At 38.5% G+C, this 13,596-nt stretch overlaps 1 protein-coding gene across 3 annotated transcripts in view; it reads left to right on the top strand.

Moving 5' to 3' along the window:
• The window catches only part of Tbc1d19 (TBC1 domain family member 19), a 116,401-nt gene that overhangs the window by 43,717 nt on the left and 59,088 nt on the right, over positions 1 to 13,596 (top strand). For all 3 annotated transcript variants that reach the window (XM_052734946.1, XM_052734945.1, XM_052734947.1), the window contains 3 exons: positions 157 to 269; positions 8,620 to 8,694; positions 12,243 to 12,305. In XM_052734946.1, coding sequence (XP_052590906.1) covers positions 157 to 269; positions 8,620 to 8,694; positions 12,243 to 12,305 — 251 coding nt within the window. The remainder of the gene's footprint in view (positions 1 to 156; positions 270 to 8,619; positions 8,695 to 12,242; positions 12,306 to 13,596) is intronic.

Below are 13,596 nucleotides of genomic sequence, written 5' to 3' on the forward strand. Positions count from 1 at the left end.
TCTCAAAACCCAGAGAGTGAAGGAAGAAAAAGATAGATCTGTGAGGTCACATACAGAGGCTGACGTTTTGCTTCCCGAAAGATTTATAATGAAAGATGTCTGAGACGCTCCCGGCACTGGGAATTTTCTAACAGGATTATCACATGCATTTGACAGTTCTAGGGCAGCAGGATAGCGCTGCTGCCCAGCAGTACATCCGACAAGGAAGTCCCACGGCACTGAGAGCTGAGCTCTGGGCGCTCATTTTGAATATCTCCAGTCAACCCGAGGTAAGAAGCAAACAGAGGGATCAAATTTAGTTGTTAAGTTTGTTTTCTAAATATTGGTTTTTCAAAGCAGAAAAGCTGCCACGTAGTTTGTTCTTCACCCTGCTTTTCAGTCCCAGAATCACAGTTGTTTTAAGGTAAGGCAGGATTTAACACCAAACTTGATCAGTATGCTCAACAGACACTTTTAAATACCGTGATCCTGTATATGTGTAATAAAACAAGAAGCAAAATCTTAAGAACTCAGGTCAGCGAAGATGTGACAGAGTGGGACGTTACAATAGCAAGTAATGCAGAAAACCAACTGGGAACGAGTAAGTGAATTCTCTGTGATTTTTTGATTTATTTGGTTGGTTTTTTGAGGTAGGCTTTCATGTATTGCTTTAAAACTCATTTAGGTAGCTGAGGCTGGCCTTGAACTCCCAATGCTCTTGTCTCTGCTTCTGAAAGTGCTGGGATTATAGGCATGCACAAGTACACTTGGATTTATGATTCCCTTTGAAGTGTGTGCTATCCCTATGGTTCTAAAATTTGACATAATGTACAAATATCATTTTTCCAAAAGACGATCATTTTTCCAGGAAATGCAATGAATGTTAAAGGAAGTGACAAAATCACTAACAGACAGACCGTGGATGTTTTGTTTTCTGATGCTGGGGATAGAGCCTAGGGCTTCATGCCTGCAAAGCCAGCTCTCTGCCAACTGAGTTATATCCCCAGCCCAGGTCATAGACTTCATAATGAAAACATGCGTAAGACATTGACTTCTGGAATATTCTTACTGTGTGCACATATGTAGTTACCTATGTATAGTGGTTATATATATATTTGTAAATTCACCCATTTAAAGATTTGTAATCATTGTAGCACCAATAGTACAACAAGTTCTATGATTATATAAACCTGGTTTAAACTCAGAGTTCCCTAACTTACTGAAGACATATCACTGAGCAAATTGCTTCAATTTCTTTAAGCTTAAGTTAACCTGTACATAAATATAGGTAATAATATTTATGTCACAGATTGGTGATAAATATCCAGAAAGTAACATGTATGTCTATTATGTAATAATGGACACCAGTGTTTGCCACTAATGGCAGTAGTCATAATAATTAGTATTACTTGTAATTATGTTACAGATTAATTGTAATGAATAGTTCTGATAACAAAATAAGACATTAATGTTTGTTATAAAAACTACATTTCTAACCTTTGCAAATTATGTGAAGTGTGTATGTATATCTATGTATGGTGTGTGTGTGTGTGTGTGTGTGTGTGTGTGTGTGTGTGTGTGTGTGTGTGTTTCAAGTCTCCCTCTGTGAACAGCACTGTCCGTATCTTTTATTTGAAAGAAGAAAGCTTGGGATTTGCTGCAGAGCAGTTTTACAGCGTGAGATATTGCTGTCTTTTGTAACACTTTGGAGAGAATTGTTTACAAAACAGACATTTTTCTGTTTGTGTGATTTTCTAGAAAACATAATTCTTCACTGGATTTAAGTTTCCAAGTAACATGCCACCCTCAACTGCTGTGGAGTCAAACAAATCCTGTTCTCTGTGCAAAGGAAATGCTACCTTTTCACAACCAAATTTAGGATTTTCCAAAAAATATTACCTTAATAATGACAGATAATGATTGTTTTTTGAAAGTGTTCTAATATGATTTTTACATTTGAATTTTGAAGTTGTAGCCATTTAAAAATTTAAATTTAAATGCCAAATCTAACTAACATTTATAATTAGAAAATAGTATTTTCAGAAAAACACTCGAGTACAGAAGTTTCAAAATAACTGTTACAGGTGATGCATCAAGGGTGGGTAGGGAAAGGAAAGGGAGGGTCCTTTTTGCTGAATTAATTTTCTATCCCTTAAACTGTGTATCTAGTTACAGTCATAGTTGAAAGTTTAGACACATAGGCAGAACATTCAAATTTTACTCCTCTAAATCTATTCTTTAGAAGTTTGGTTTAACTCATTGTACTATCCTTGAATGTTTCCAGTAAATGAAAGCTATTCTAAAGTAAAATTTTATTGAGATATTTAATTTTTTTGTTTTAGTGCAAAGACCTTGAGCATAATACTTTTAATTCCTGTTAGTTAATGTAGTACATTCAATAGAAAATTATTTAACTTTGATTTTTTTGTTTTTCAAGAAAATAAGTGATATGTTTTAAAGGATTGTTTGTATATGATCATTTATACACACAAAATGTATTTAGTGAATGTTGTTCATATTTTAAATATGCTTAATATCAAGTTTGCTAACTAAAAACAAAATCTTTTCTCTATTTTGCTCATTGATGAAACAACACTTCTCTAAGGTTTTCTAGTGGCGTGGTGTTGGGGTGCTGGGCATTAAACCCAGTACTTCAGACTTCCTGAGCGGTGCCCTGACCCTGACCCCCTTCTCCACATGGGTTTTAAGCTTTCGGTGGTGTGGCTCTTGTCATTTGTACGCGTAATCACCCTCCTTAGCTCCTCCAGCTCCCGCTGCAGTTGTCTCAGGGGGACGGTCTGCCGGGTCTCTTTCTTGAGGTTCAGACAGGGCTGCCCAGTGCACTGATGCACATGAATGTCTCCAAAGCACCTCGAGCTCAGGATGTCTCAGTTCCTCCTGAAGTCTTTGTTTTGTACCACTGTCTTCAAAACGCCCCAGATGAAAGGCTAGTGCCATTCTCTTCTTTCTACCCGAATCTCATAACATATTCATCTCTAATTCCTTCCTGACTCAGTTCCTCCATATATTTGAAATTCATGTATTTCTCTCTGTACATGTTTCTACCATTCCATTTCCAAATATTATCTTTTTGTCCTGCATGTAGCCTTGTTCCCTACAAATCTTTCAAACATCCTTTCTCTAATATTAACATCTGCTATTTCTGACCCCCACCCCTGCCCCTTTTAGTTTTTCCAGATGGTTTCTCTGTGTAGCCCTGGCTGTCTTAGAACTCACTCTGTAGACCAGATTGGACACAAACTCAGAGATCTGTCTGCCTTTGCCTCCCTAGTGCTAGGATTAAAGGCATGTGTGACCACTGCTCTTTTGCTTAAAACATTTTAAACCTCTTCTTTAAGATTCCTTAGCACACCTTATTTCTCTCTGATCTTTTCATATGTCCCATATACCAAACAAACAAACAGACAAAATCTCCCCCTATTACAGGTTGTGTATGCCTGTTATGTCCCCTTTCTCCAGAAAGCCTGCCTGACACCCACACTTACATTAGAACTTTCTCACTAGTTATTTAATCAACAAATATTTTCTGAGTACTGTCTATTCTGAGTGCTGTGGCAAAAACACAAAAAACAAAAACAAAACATATCTAGCCCATAAAAGGTGACCAAGAAATATGTGTTGAATTACTGGATCCTAATTTAATTAAAAGCTTTTTATTATTTTTAAAATTCTGTGTGTGAATGGGTGTTTTGTCTGCATGTATGATGTGTGTGCATCACATACATGCAGTGCCCTCTGAGGCCGAAAGAAAGCACTGGATTCCCTGGCTGGAGTTTATAGCCTGGGGATTGAACCAGAGTCCTCTGGAAGAGTAGCCAGTGCTCCTAATTGCTGAGCTATCACTCCAGACCCCAACTTATTGAATTTTGAGCCGTCTAATGACAGGCATGTTCATGGAGAATTAGTATGACTAGGCTTATGGCCATCACGTTCTTAGAGAGTGTTGTTCAAGCGTGATGAGCAAACTCTACGGAAAAAAAGAGTTGTGTCTCGGTGCATCCGTCCCTCGGCATAGCCCTGCAGGCTTGAGCCTGGCCAGGCAGTTCACATCCTCTCTGTTCTAAGAATAAAAGCAGATTGTAGATTCTGTGTCTTTTCTAGCTGTCTCCCTATTCCTCTTTCCTTTCAAAGCTGCATCTTAGACAAAAGTCTGTGTTGTCCTGAATTTCATTAATCACTTACATTAACTAATAATTAATAAATTAATTAAATAAATAATCAATCTGCCATAGTCTAGTATCTATCCCCACTACATAGCAGCAAATGCCCTACACAAATTGCCAAGGAGCAGGGAACATACTTTAATTCTTGTAGCTGCTGTACTTAATACTTTTGACTATTTCGTCCTTGGAATAATCTAAATCTTCCTTTTAATTTACCCTTTTTTAAAATTTGCCTTTTTCTATTTTTTTTCTATTTTCATGGAGAGTAGGGCTTCTTGGAGGGCCATGGATAGTTTCCTCTTCCTCTCGTACTGCTCTGAGGCAGCCGAGAGCCTTCAGACTGGTTTAGTAGATGTTTTTAAATCTTGAGGAACTAAAATAGTGTGGAAAATAGCACTTACCTTTAGTTTACTATTGAACAATATAATTTTGAGTAAATGATGGACTATAATGTATATGATGATCTGCATTATAAGAAAACACATTGCACAATGGTAATTCTAGAATAGGGTAGCTCACCTCACCTTCCAAGAAATTTATCTGAGCTTGTGCCTAAATCACAATTTACAAAATAGTCTTGGGATTGGAGAGATGGCTCAGCAGTTAAGAGCACTGGATGCTCTCCCAGAGGACTGAAGTTTGATTCTCAGAGCCCATATAGTGGCTCACAAAACCATCTGTAACCCCAGTCCCAAGGGATCCCATGGCCTCCATGGGCACATACATTGTACAAAAGCATAAATGCATGCAAACACCCATACACATAATTTTTTTTTAAATTCTTTTAAGTCTTAGTTTAACTTATAGTTTTGTGAAGATAACTTGTCTATCTAGATTCTTTCCCTAGCTCTATCTCCAAAAGATAGACTATTAAATGTCCAAACAATTTTAAATAAAATATGCTAAAGGTTAAACATTTGTTTAGCTGAGTCATATGACATAAAAAATAATTAAAAGCAAAGTACAAAGGTATTTAATTGTATAATTATTTCTTGTGTACACAGAAGCTTTGGTACATGGCAGTATCAATAAATTATTATAGTTTATTTTGTATGCTAATTGGTACTAAAATCAATGTGAAGGTGCTATGGTTATCATCATTTTATGAAGGCTATAGAAACTTCTCCATTTGTTTATTAGAAGAAACCAATATATTTTAACTACATAGTGAAAAGAATGTGAACTTGTTTTATAAAGTATCTTAGATATCTAGCCTGTGATTTTGAAATTTTATGGACAGATGAGTTTCTGAACCAACATGACCTTGTTTTCACTCAGTCACCCAGCATTTTGTATTTGTTGCACAATATTTCATTGCTTGTCTGAATTTTAGCCAGTTCAACTAAATCACGAGATTACTATATAAATATATTTATGGGATTGTTGACATTTTGAGTAATTGGGCCCAGTAAAATTTTTCTTTGTGTTTAAAATTTTATTCAATGCTTTTAAATACATATTTCTTTATAGAAATATTTGATCCTAAAATTAGTATATTAATTACTCTTATTAAGATATTTATTACTTTTCTAGCAATGGCCAGGAAAAGCATGAATTAATTGATAATAAATAGCATTATAAGTACAATTGAAAATAAATAATGTTGAGTATAGCAATTAAAGTGAAGTTCTCTGTGAGCATTTATAATTCATAAATAATAATGCAGATAAATTATCCAGTGTTTATTACCCAAGGAATTAATTCCTATAATTGATTTTATTTTATTTATTTATTATGTTAGCATATGTATGAACAAAAATTTTTAAACAACAAATTAAAATAAATATTAATAGTGTAAACTCACTGAACCTTTCTTTTCTTAAGCACTATTTTTTCAGATGTCACCAGGACTGTGTTTCTCTCTGCTTTCTATGGGAGATATAAAAGTCCTAGGATAAAATCAGTATCTCACTGATAATTCTCAGCTGCAGAGCTGTCCCCCTCCGACAGGAATGGTCGTCTTTGGCTACACATACACTGTAGACAGTCACCACGGGAGGGAAAGAAAGCCTGTCCTGTCCAGCTTGGATCAACTGAATTCACGCTGGCAGGGTACTGAGTGATGGGTGGCCCTGGGCCTTCAAATCCCAGACATCAGCATATTCATAGAGAAAAGTCACCGTGGGTGCCATATAGCCTAGGTGACATCCAACAGCCCTTTCGAATCAAATCTTGAAATGAAAGTACTGAAACCTGAGACTGTTCCTACACGCCATCGGAGTGTAAGCTGAAGAGCAGTTCTCCCATTCTTCTGGTTAGAACCAGCAGAAGGCTGCAGTAGCACCACTGCTTACACAGCATTGTTGTTCAGGTTCTAGGCAATGTTGTCAGCCAGGAATATGAGCAGGTTTATAACTGGAGGAAGAAGACACACCGTCATATTCTCCAGAGATGATTATGATCATGGTTGAGTACCTAGAAGACTAAAAATTTACTATAAAATATTTTAATAAGACATAATATAAAATATTTAAAAATTAGTTGCTTTTATCCATATTTTTGTTTTTCCAAGACAGGGTTTCTCTGTGTAGTTTTGGTGCCTGTCCTGGACCTTGCTCTGTAGGCCTCGAACTCACAGAGATCCGCCTGCCTCTGCCTCCCGAGTGCTGGGATTAAAGGCATGCGCCACCACTGCCTGGCTTCTTTTATCCATATTATCAACTTGAAATACAGAAGTGAGAAACACCTGGTTTATAATAGCAGGAACATGAAAACATTTAATGTGGAGAGCAGGAGAGCCTTGGAGCCCATCTGAGGAAAACAGTGCACACAAAAGGCAGAACAGTAACCCGCCCGGCACTGTTCTGAGCTTACGGTATGTTTCCATTTTCCCCACAGCAGCCCTACAGAAAAGGTGCTGCCATCGTTCTCTGAAGCCCATAAAAGCTTGTGGATTTGCCTTACACGACAAAGATCTCCATCGTATTCTTAATGGGATGCCTTAGCATCATAAAACATCCCTTCTTTTCTAAACAAATACTGGGTAAATTTCTGCTATTTTTAACTGGGTGTAGTTACCTTAAGGTTTTTATGGAGGTTAAGTGTCTAAGAATGACCAGATCCACTGTTAAGGAAAATGGAGTAGTGACTTAATAGATAACTCTTGCTCTGTAATTTTACTTCAGTTGAGAATGCTGACGTTACACTGGCAGAGAACAGTAAGACCTCTTGATACAAGACACAATAATAAGATCGAGGAAATGTACAGATATTTGAGTGAAAACTATTTGTATGAACATGTGATATGGAAGCCTGTCCTAATGCAAGAAAACCCAAAGCCATAAAGAACACTTAGGGAATTGTCAGGGTTTACCATAAAATTCAAGGAACATGGTACTTTGAAGAAAAGTGCTTACAGCATAATGACAGGAGGTCAGTTTTCCTTCTTAAATGAAGAGGCTGACACACTCTAGGAAAAGACCACCTACAGGACAGGCAGATACAACTGGGAAGGGCGAATCCCTGCTATGGAAATCCAAGTGGCCAGGAAACAGCGGGAAACTCGTCAGGTTTTTGGTTGAAAAAGCACCCATGAACACAACAATGAAATATCATTTCTGAGATAAAGGTGTAGACACAATGGCACCTCATTTTGCTGGGGGAAATTTGGATTGGTATTGTTCTTGGGAAGTGGTCAGGCAGTCCATATGCTGACGTAAGATGAGTATAGTTTTCACCCTCCAGCTCTGCTTTGCCTATTTATCCTGCACACAGGAAAGCACAGTGCAGGAAGGGTGTTTATTGTAGCAGTATGCATCAGGACAAACTACCTAGAGACAGCCTGAGTCTCCATTTATAGGGGCATGAGTTTAAAATTGTGATATACGAGACTTAGAGGACTTGACCTGGAAGCCTTCTCCTGAGGACCAGCTCTCATAGTATTCACAGTAGTCCTGCCCAACTGTAGAGCCATGACAGTGACCAGTCTGTGGCTTTGGACAGCGAGTTATCGTTCTCTCTGGACCTAAGCTCCTCAAATGTGAGTGGAGATAGTTCTCACTGATCCATTTCACTTTGTTAAAGGAATTGTAAGATGCACCTAGTTCATAAATATTGTATTTATTAGTAGTAAATATTGAGTGAATACCCACTAGATACCAGTATTGGAAATGGGTGTATTATTAAACATCTACTGTTACTTAGCTATCATTATGTAGTAATGAATAAAAGAGTCCCTATCTCTTTTTTTTTTTTTTTTTTTGTTTTTTGAGACAGGGTTTCTCTGTGTAGCTTTGCGCCTTTCCTGGGACTCACTTGGTAGCCCAGGCTGGCCTCGAACTCACAGAGATCCACCTGGCTCTGCCTCCCGAGTGCTGGGATTAAAGGCGTGCGCCACCACCGCCCGGCGAGTCCCTATCTCTTAATGGTTATAATTTTATTATTGACTATTGTTTATTAAGGTTTGAGGCTGACCTTATAAACATTAAATTTTTGTGTATTTTACTTTCAAATATAGGACATCCTGTATTATGAGCAACTTAAGACCAATGTGATACAGCATGACCTTTTGGTGGACAGTCTAATTTATAAAGTAAGTATAAGTATCCATTGTTTTTCCATTTCATCAGTAGCATTTACAGTGAAGAGTTTTCTCTCTGCAGGGCTTGAACTGTGGGCAAAAGTACATATTAAACTTGAAAAATAATTGGAGTGGCTGTGTGATAGTACATATCTAGGATCCCTGTACCTGAGGGCAGAGAAAGGAGGACCAGGAGTTCAAGGTCATGCTTGGATTCATAGTGACTTTGAAACTAACCTGGGCTTCCTGAGACCTTGTCTCAAAAAAAAAAAAAAAAAAGGAAAGGAAAGCAGAAAGGAAGGGAGGGAGGAAGGAAGGAAGGAAGGAAGGAAGGAAGGAAGGGAGGAAATACCTGACCCAAGCTGCAGACACTGTGATCTTCTTCTCTAGGGAGTTGTTCTTGGGTTCTTTTCCCAGTCACTCCATGTTTTTATGAAGAGAAAAAACATTGCTCATCTTAAATTCAAGTCTGTTTTTCCATTCCACACAAAGAGAATGGAAAAACAGCTAAAATTAAAACAAGACTGTAGTATTGTAATCCTGTTTGTCTCATGATTATTTAGGGCTTAGATGTATATTTTCTTTGTAATAAAGCTATTTTAAATTATGTGTATATGTCTTCATGTGGAAGTGTGCACATGAATGCAGGTGCCCCTGAGGTACAGATGGTTGTGAGCTGTCTGAAGTGGGAAAACTTGAGTCTTCTGAAAGAGCAGTACTACTGTACTGACCACTGAACCATCTCTTCAGCCACAAAAAGAAAACAAACGCTTTATTTTTTAGCTTCGAAGTATGTGGCCAAGTATATCTTAAGTTTTATCGTAGAGATACATTGAGTAGTTGGTGCCAGGAGTTATACTGTAAATGTAAACATTTCCCCCGGGATGATTGCTTCTCTAGGACTGTGTGGGAAGTCGTATTGAATACCTTCCCGGAACTGAACACTTGGACTCTTCTACCTGTGCTGGGTTCCCTCACCTCCCCAACAGTTGGCCTTGTGTCTGGAGCCTCTAGTTCTATTCTACTCTTTCCTCTGGCCTGCCAGTCACACCAGTGTTTCTCATTCTTTTCTCTCATACCCCTAAGGGAAAAGCTTAATTCATCTCTAATAATAAATGACAATGAACAAGACTCTGTTACAGAGTGAGGATTAGCTTTGCGGCTCCACGTGCCACTGTAATACATAGTTTTAACCCCAGGACCAGTTTTGACTGAGTCAGTATCACCTTTGCTGAGAAGGTACAACTCTCATGTCCACCCATGGAACCTCGACGTCATACGAATGATCCATTTCTTTCCCTGTACTCTGTAGTTTCAAGTTTTCTCCAGAGTTATGCAGGACTTATTCCATCGAGCCCTGGACTTCTGTTTGGTTCAGCTGTTTAGTTGAATGTCCTCGACTGTTTCAGCTCTATAGTCATGGATTGTTTTAATCTGTCATTGTGATTCTTCCCATATTTTTATTACATATCTGTTCTTTTCATTGATATGGTAGATTTATTTTTTATGTATATGGAGGTTTTGTCTTCTTGAATATCTGTACACCAGAAGAGGGCAACAGATCCCATAGAGCTATAGTTATAGACAGTTGTGAGCCCCCTTGTGGGTACTGGGAATTGAACTCAGGAGCTCTGGAAGAGCAACCAGTGCTCTTAAACACTGAGCCATCTCTCCAGCCAATATGGTAGATTTCTTGAAAAATAAACATTGTCTTTGTTTTCTTTGTTTGTGTTTTGATTTTGGTGTACTTCATCCTGATCAACCAATCAGTACTTGTTGAAATGATTATATGGTGGGTTCGAAAGTATCACCATCCTTTGGGTGCAGAGGTTCTTCAAGGTATAGTCAGTATATACCTGGAGGGGCTTTTGATCAACTCAGAGTTTTTTGAGTACTGGCTCAGAATCTGTTGTTATTCTAAGCACTTGCCACACCTTTTGAAGTAAGTAGTAATGTGGCAGTACTTTATGGTTGGGACCGCCAGCCTGCAAATAATGACATGGAGACTTATTATCAATTATAAAAGTTTGGCCTTACCTTAGGGTTGTTCCTAACTAGTTCTTATAACTTAAATTAACCCATATTTTTAAAATCTACACTTTCTCATCCTGCTTCCTTGGCATCTGGCTGATGACTCCACCTTTCTTCTTTCCAGAGTTCTCTCTCTGCCTGGAAGTCCCGCCTATATTCTCCTGCCTAACTATTGGCCGTTCAGCCTTTTATTACACCAATCACAGCAATGCATCTTCATACAGTGTACAAATATCCTGCAACATAGTAACTACCCATTTACAGACATGGAGACTCATTTTGAAGAAGGAAAGGCTTACCTTACTGTGTAGTTCATGGCTGTGGAGCTCTATTGCTTTTGGGTCTGGCAAGTCAGTACCTCGTGGCAAGAGTCAAGGTAGAGCAAAACTACTTGCCTCGTGGTAGCTAGGGTACAAGGAAAGGGACAGATAGGTACCAGGGTCCATATTCCCCTCAGAGTCACCTCTTAGTAACTGGACTTCCCTCATTGGGTACCAGAACTTAAAGTTCTAGCACTTCTCAAGAGTACATGAAGTGGGGGGAGGTTAAGCCTTTAACACATAGGCTTTTAGGGGTCACTTATCAAAGCACAATGACCTAGATTTGGAGTAACTAGCCAAAGTTATGTAGCTAGAAGTGGTTTAACTGAATTAAACTCTTAGTCAGATCTGGTGGAATGTCTGTGCTCTTCACCCTGAAGTACATGATGAGCATGTTCAACTCACCATAGAAACTGTTGAGAGACCGTCTAGGGGGTCTGATGTTGGTTTGCTGTTGGAGAGGTCTCCTATGTAATGATACATTGCATCCCAGAGAACTGCAATTAGGCAATTCGTTTCTGTTCATTTTATCATTGAGTCATCAAATATGTGTTGGACACTTAGGTGTCAGACCCTGTGATGGAGCTAGGTGTGTATGAATCAAGGTGGTAGAGCTGAGAGAGCCCTCAGTCTCAATGGGAGAGTAGAATGTTTTTAAGTAGTCTCAGATCAGGAAATCTACATAGAAGTAGCTAAAGAAAGGACCAACATTCTATCCAAGGGATGACATGAACTAGCCCTGAAGTTCATGGAGCAGGAAATCTCAGATATTAGCCTCCCAGGAGTATGTGATGATTCTCAGGTAACCAATGACACACACGTAGGAGATAGTTGAAGGAATGCCTAAGTGTCTTAGATGTGAGTGGTGAAGACGGAGTTTAGTCTGGAGAGAGAGTGTTATGATTGTTGGAGTTAGGATCCTGTTTGGTTTTTTTTTTTTTTTTACAGCTTTAAGACATCTAAGAGGAGATTAACTGAAATAAATCATAAAGAGTTATTAATGAAACCTTAAGGAATTAGAAATCAAATAATGTAGTACATATTTTGCTGAATAAGTATGTCAGAGGAATAAAATCTCACCAGGAAATTTCTATAACATCACATATATATAAAATTCATTGTAATATTATTTCCAAATGTTGTATTCTTTAGAGTTAGAGGCAGATCCATTTGAGTAATTTTTCAGTGCTTTGCAACTTTTAATTCTAGGATGTGAAGCTGACAGCAAGCAACGATGATTACTATTTTGTATTTGAAGATTATTTATATCAGGTAAGTTTTTACATTATCCAGATCTTTGTTTTAGGTTCTCTAAGTTGTAATACTTTAAAGATGTTCTATAGTTAAGTAAATCTTCCAAATTCCCAATGACTTTCTGGGCCGCCCCTTTTGGTTATATATGCTACAGCCAGGATATGCTAGCAGGTCAGTTTTCTAAAATTTTTGTTGGCACAAAACTTGTAGCTAGAGTTTTCCTGCCTGGCCCACAGTCAGGACAAATCTCTGTCACCTGCCAGTCCCACAGCCACTCAGACCCAACCAAGTAAACACAGAGACTTATATTGGTTCCAAACTGTATGGCCATGGCAGGCTTCTTGCTAACTGTTCTTACAGCTTAAATTAATCCATTTCTATAAATCTATACCTTGCCACATGGCTCGTGGCTTACCGGCATCTTCACATGCTGTTTGTCATCATGGTGGCTGGCAGTGTCTCTCTCTCTCAGCCTTCCACTTCCCAGCTTTATTCTCCTCCTTGTCCCACCTATACTTCCTGCCTGGCCACTGGCCAATCAGTGATTTATTTATTGACCAATCAGCAACACACTTGACATACAGACCATCCCGCAGCAGATAAGTCACTGTACTAACATCATTATCTTCTGTATGGAGAGTTCTTATCCCCAGCATGTAAATGTTGGTGTGCATGTGGTCTGCCAATCATTCCAATTTTCAGAAGGCACAGATAGGATCCCTGGAGCAAATCAGCTGGCTAGACTATGGTGCCTGTATTCTAGCTATGGGTTCAGTGAGAGACCTTGCCTCAATGACTAAGGTAAAGAGCAATCAAGGAAGACTTCTGACATCAATCTTGGATCTTCCTACACACATGGACATGCACACACATATAAACATGTACACATGCACCTATACACATACATGCATGTACACCATACCAAATTTTAAAAGTGTTATAACACCAAACTTATGGACATATCAGTTACCATGTATTGACCAAGAGCCAACAATGACATGATTCATAATCTCTGACTACTGTATTTCTATGTGTGCTCACAGGTTTGTTGCATTGGTGAATGAAGAGACTGTCAGTTTTAAGTTCCAACTATAAAGTCTTTTGGTGGTGGTAACAGGAGCTTCTTGCTAGGTGACAAATGCGTCTCCCTTGCCAGTGAGCAAGCATAACAATTTCTCCAGTTAATCCCAGAAAGTGACCCGTAAGGGCATATCCATTTTCCCCACACATAAATAACGATGTGTAAGAAACTTGAAAGTAAACACGTCAGACAGCAGAATCATTTTCAAACAGTGCATGTGTTTGCTGA

Source organism: Peromyscus californicus, unplaced genomic scaffold (genome assembly GCF_007827085.1).
Source record: "Peromyscus californicus insignis strain IS unplaced genomic scaffold, ASM782708v3 Scaffold_13__1_contigs__length_99412109, whole genome shotgun sequence".
NCBI classification, from domain to species: Eukaryota; Metazoa; Chordata; class Mammalia; order Rodentia; family Cricetidae; genus Peromyscus; species Peromyscus californicus.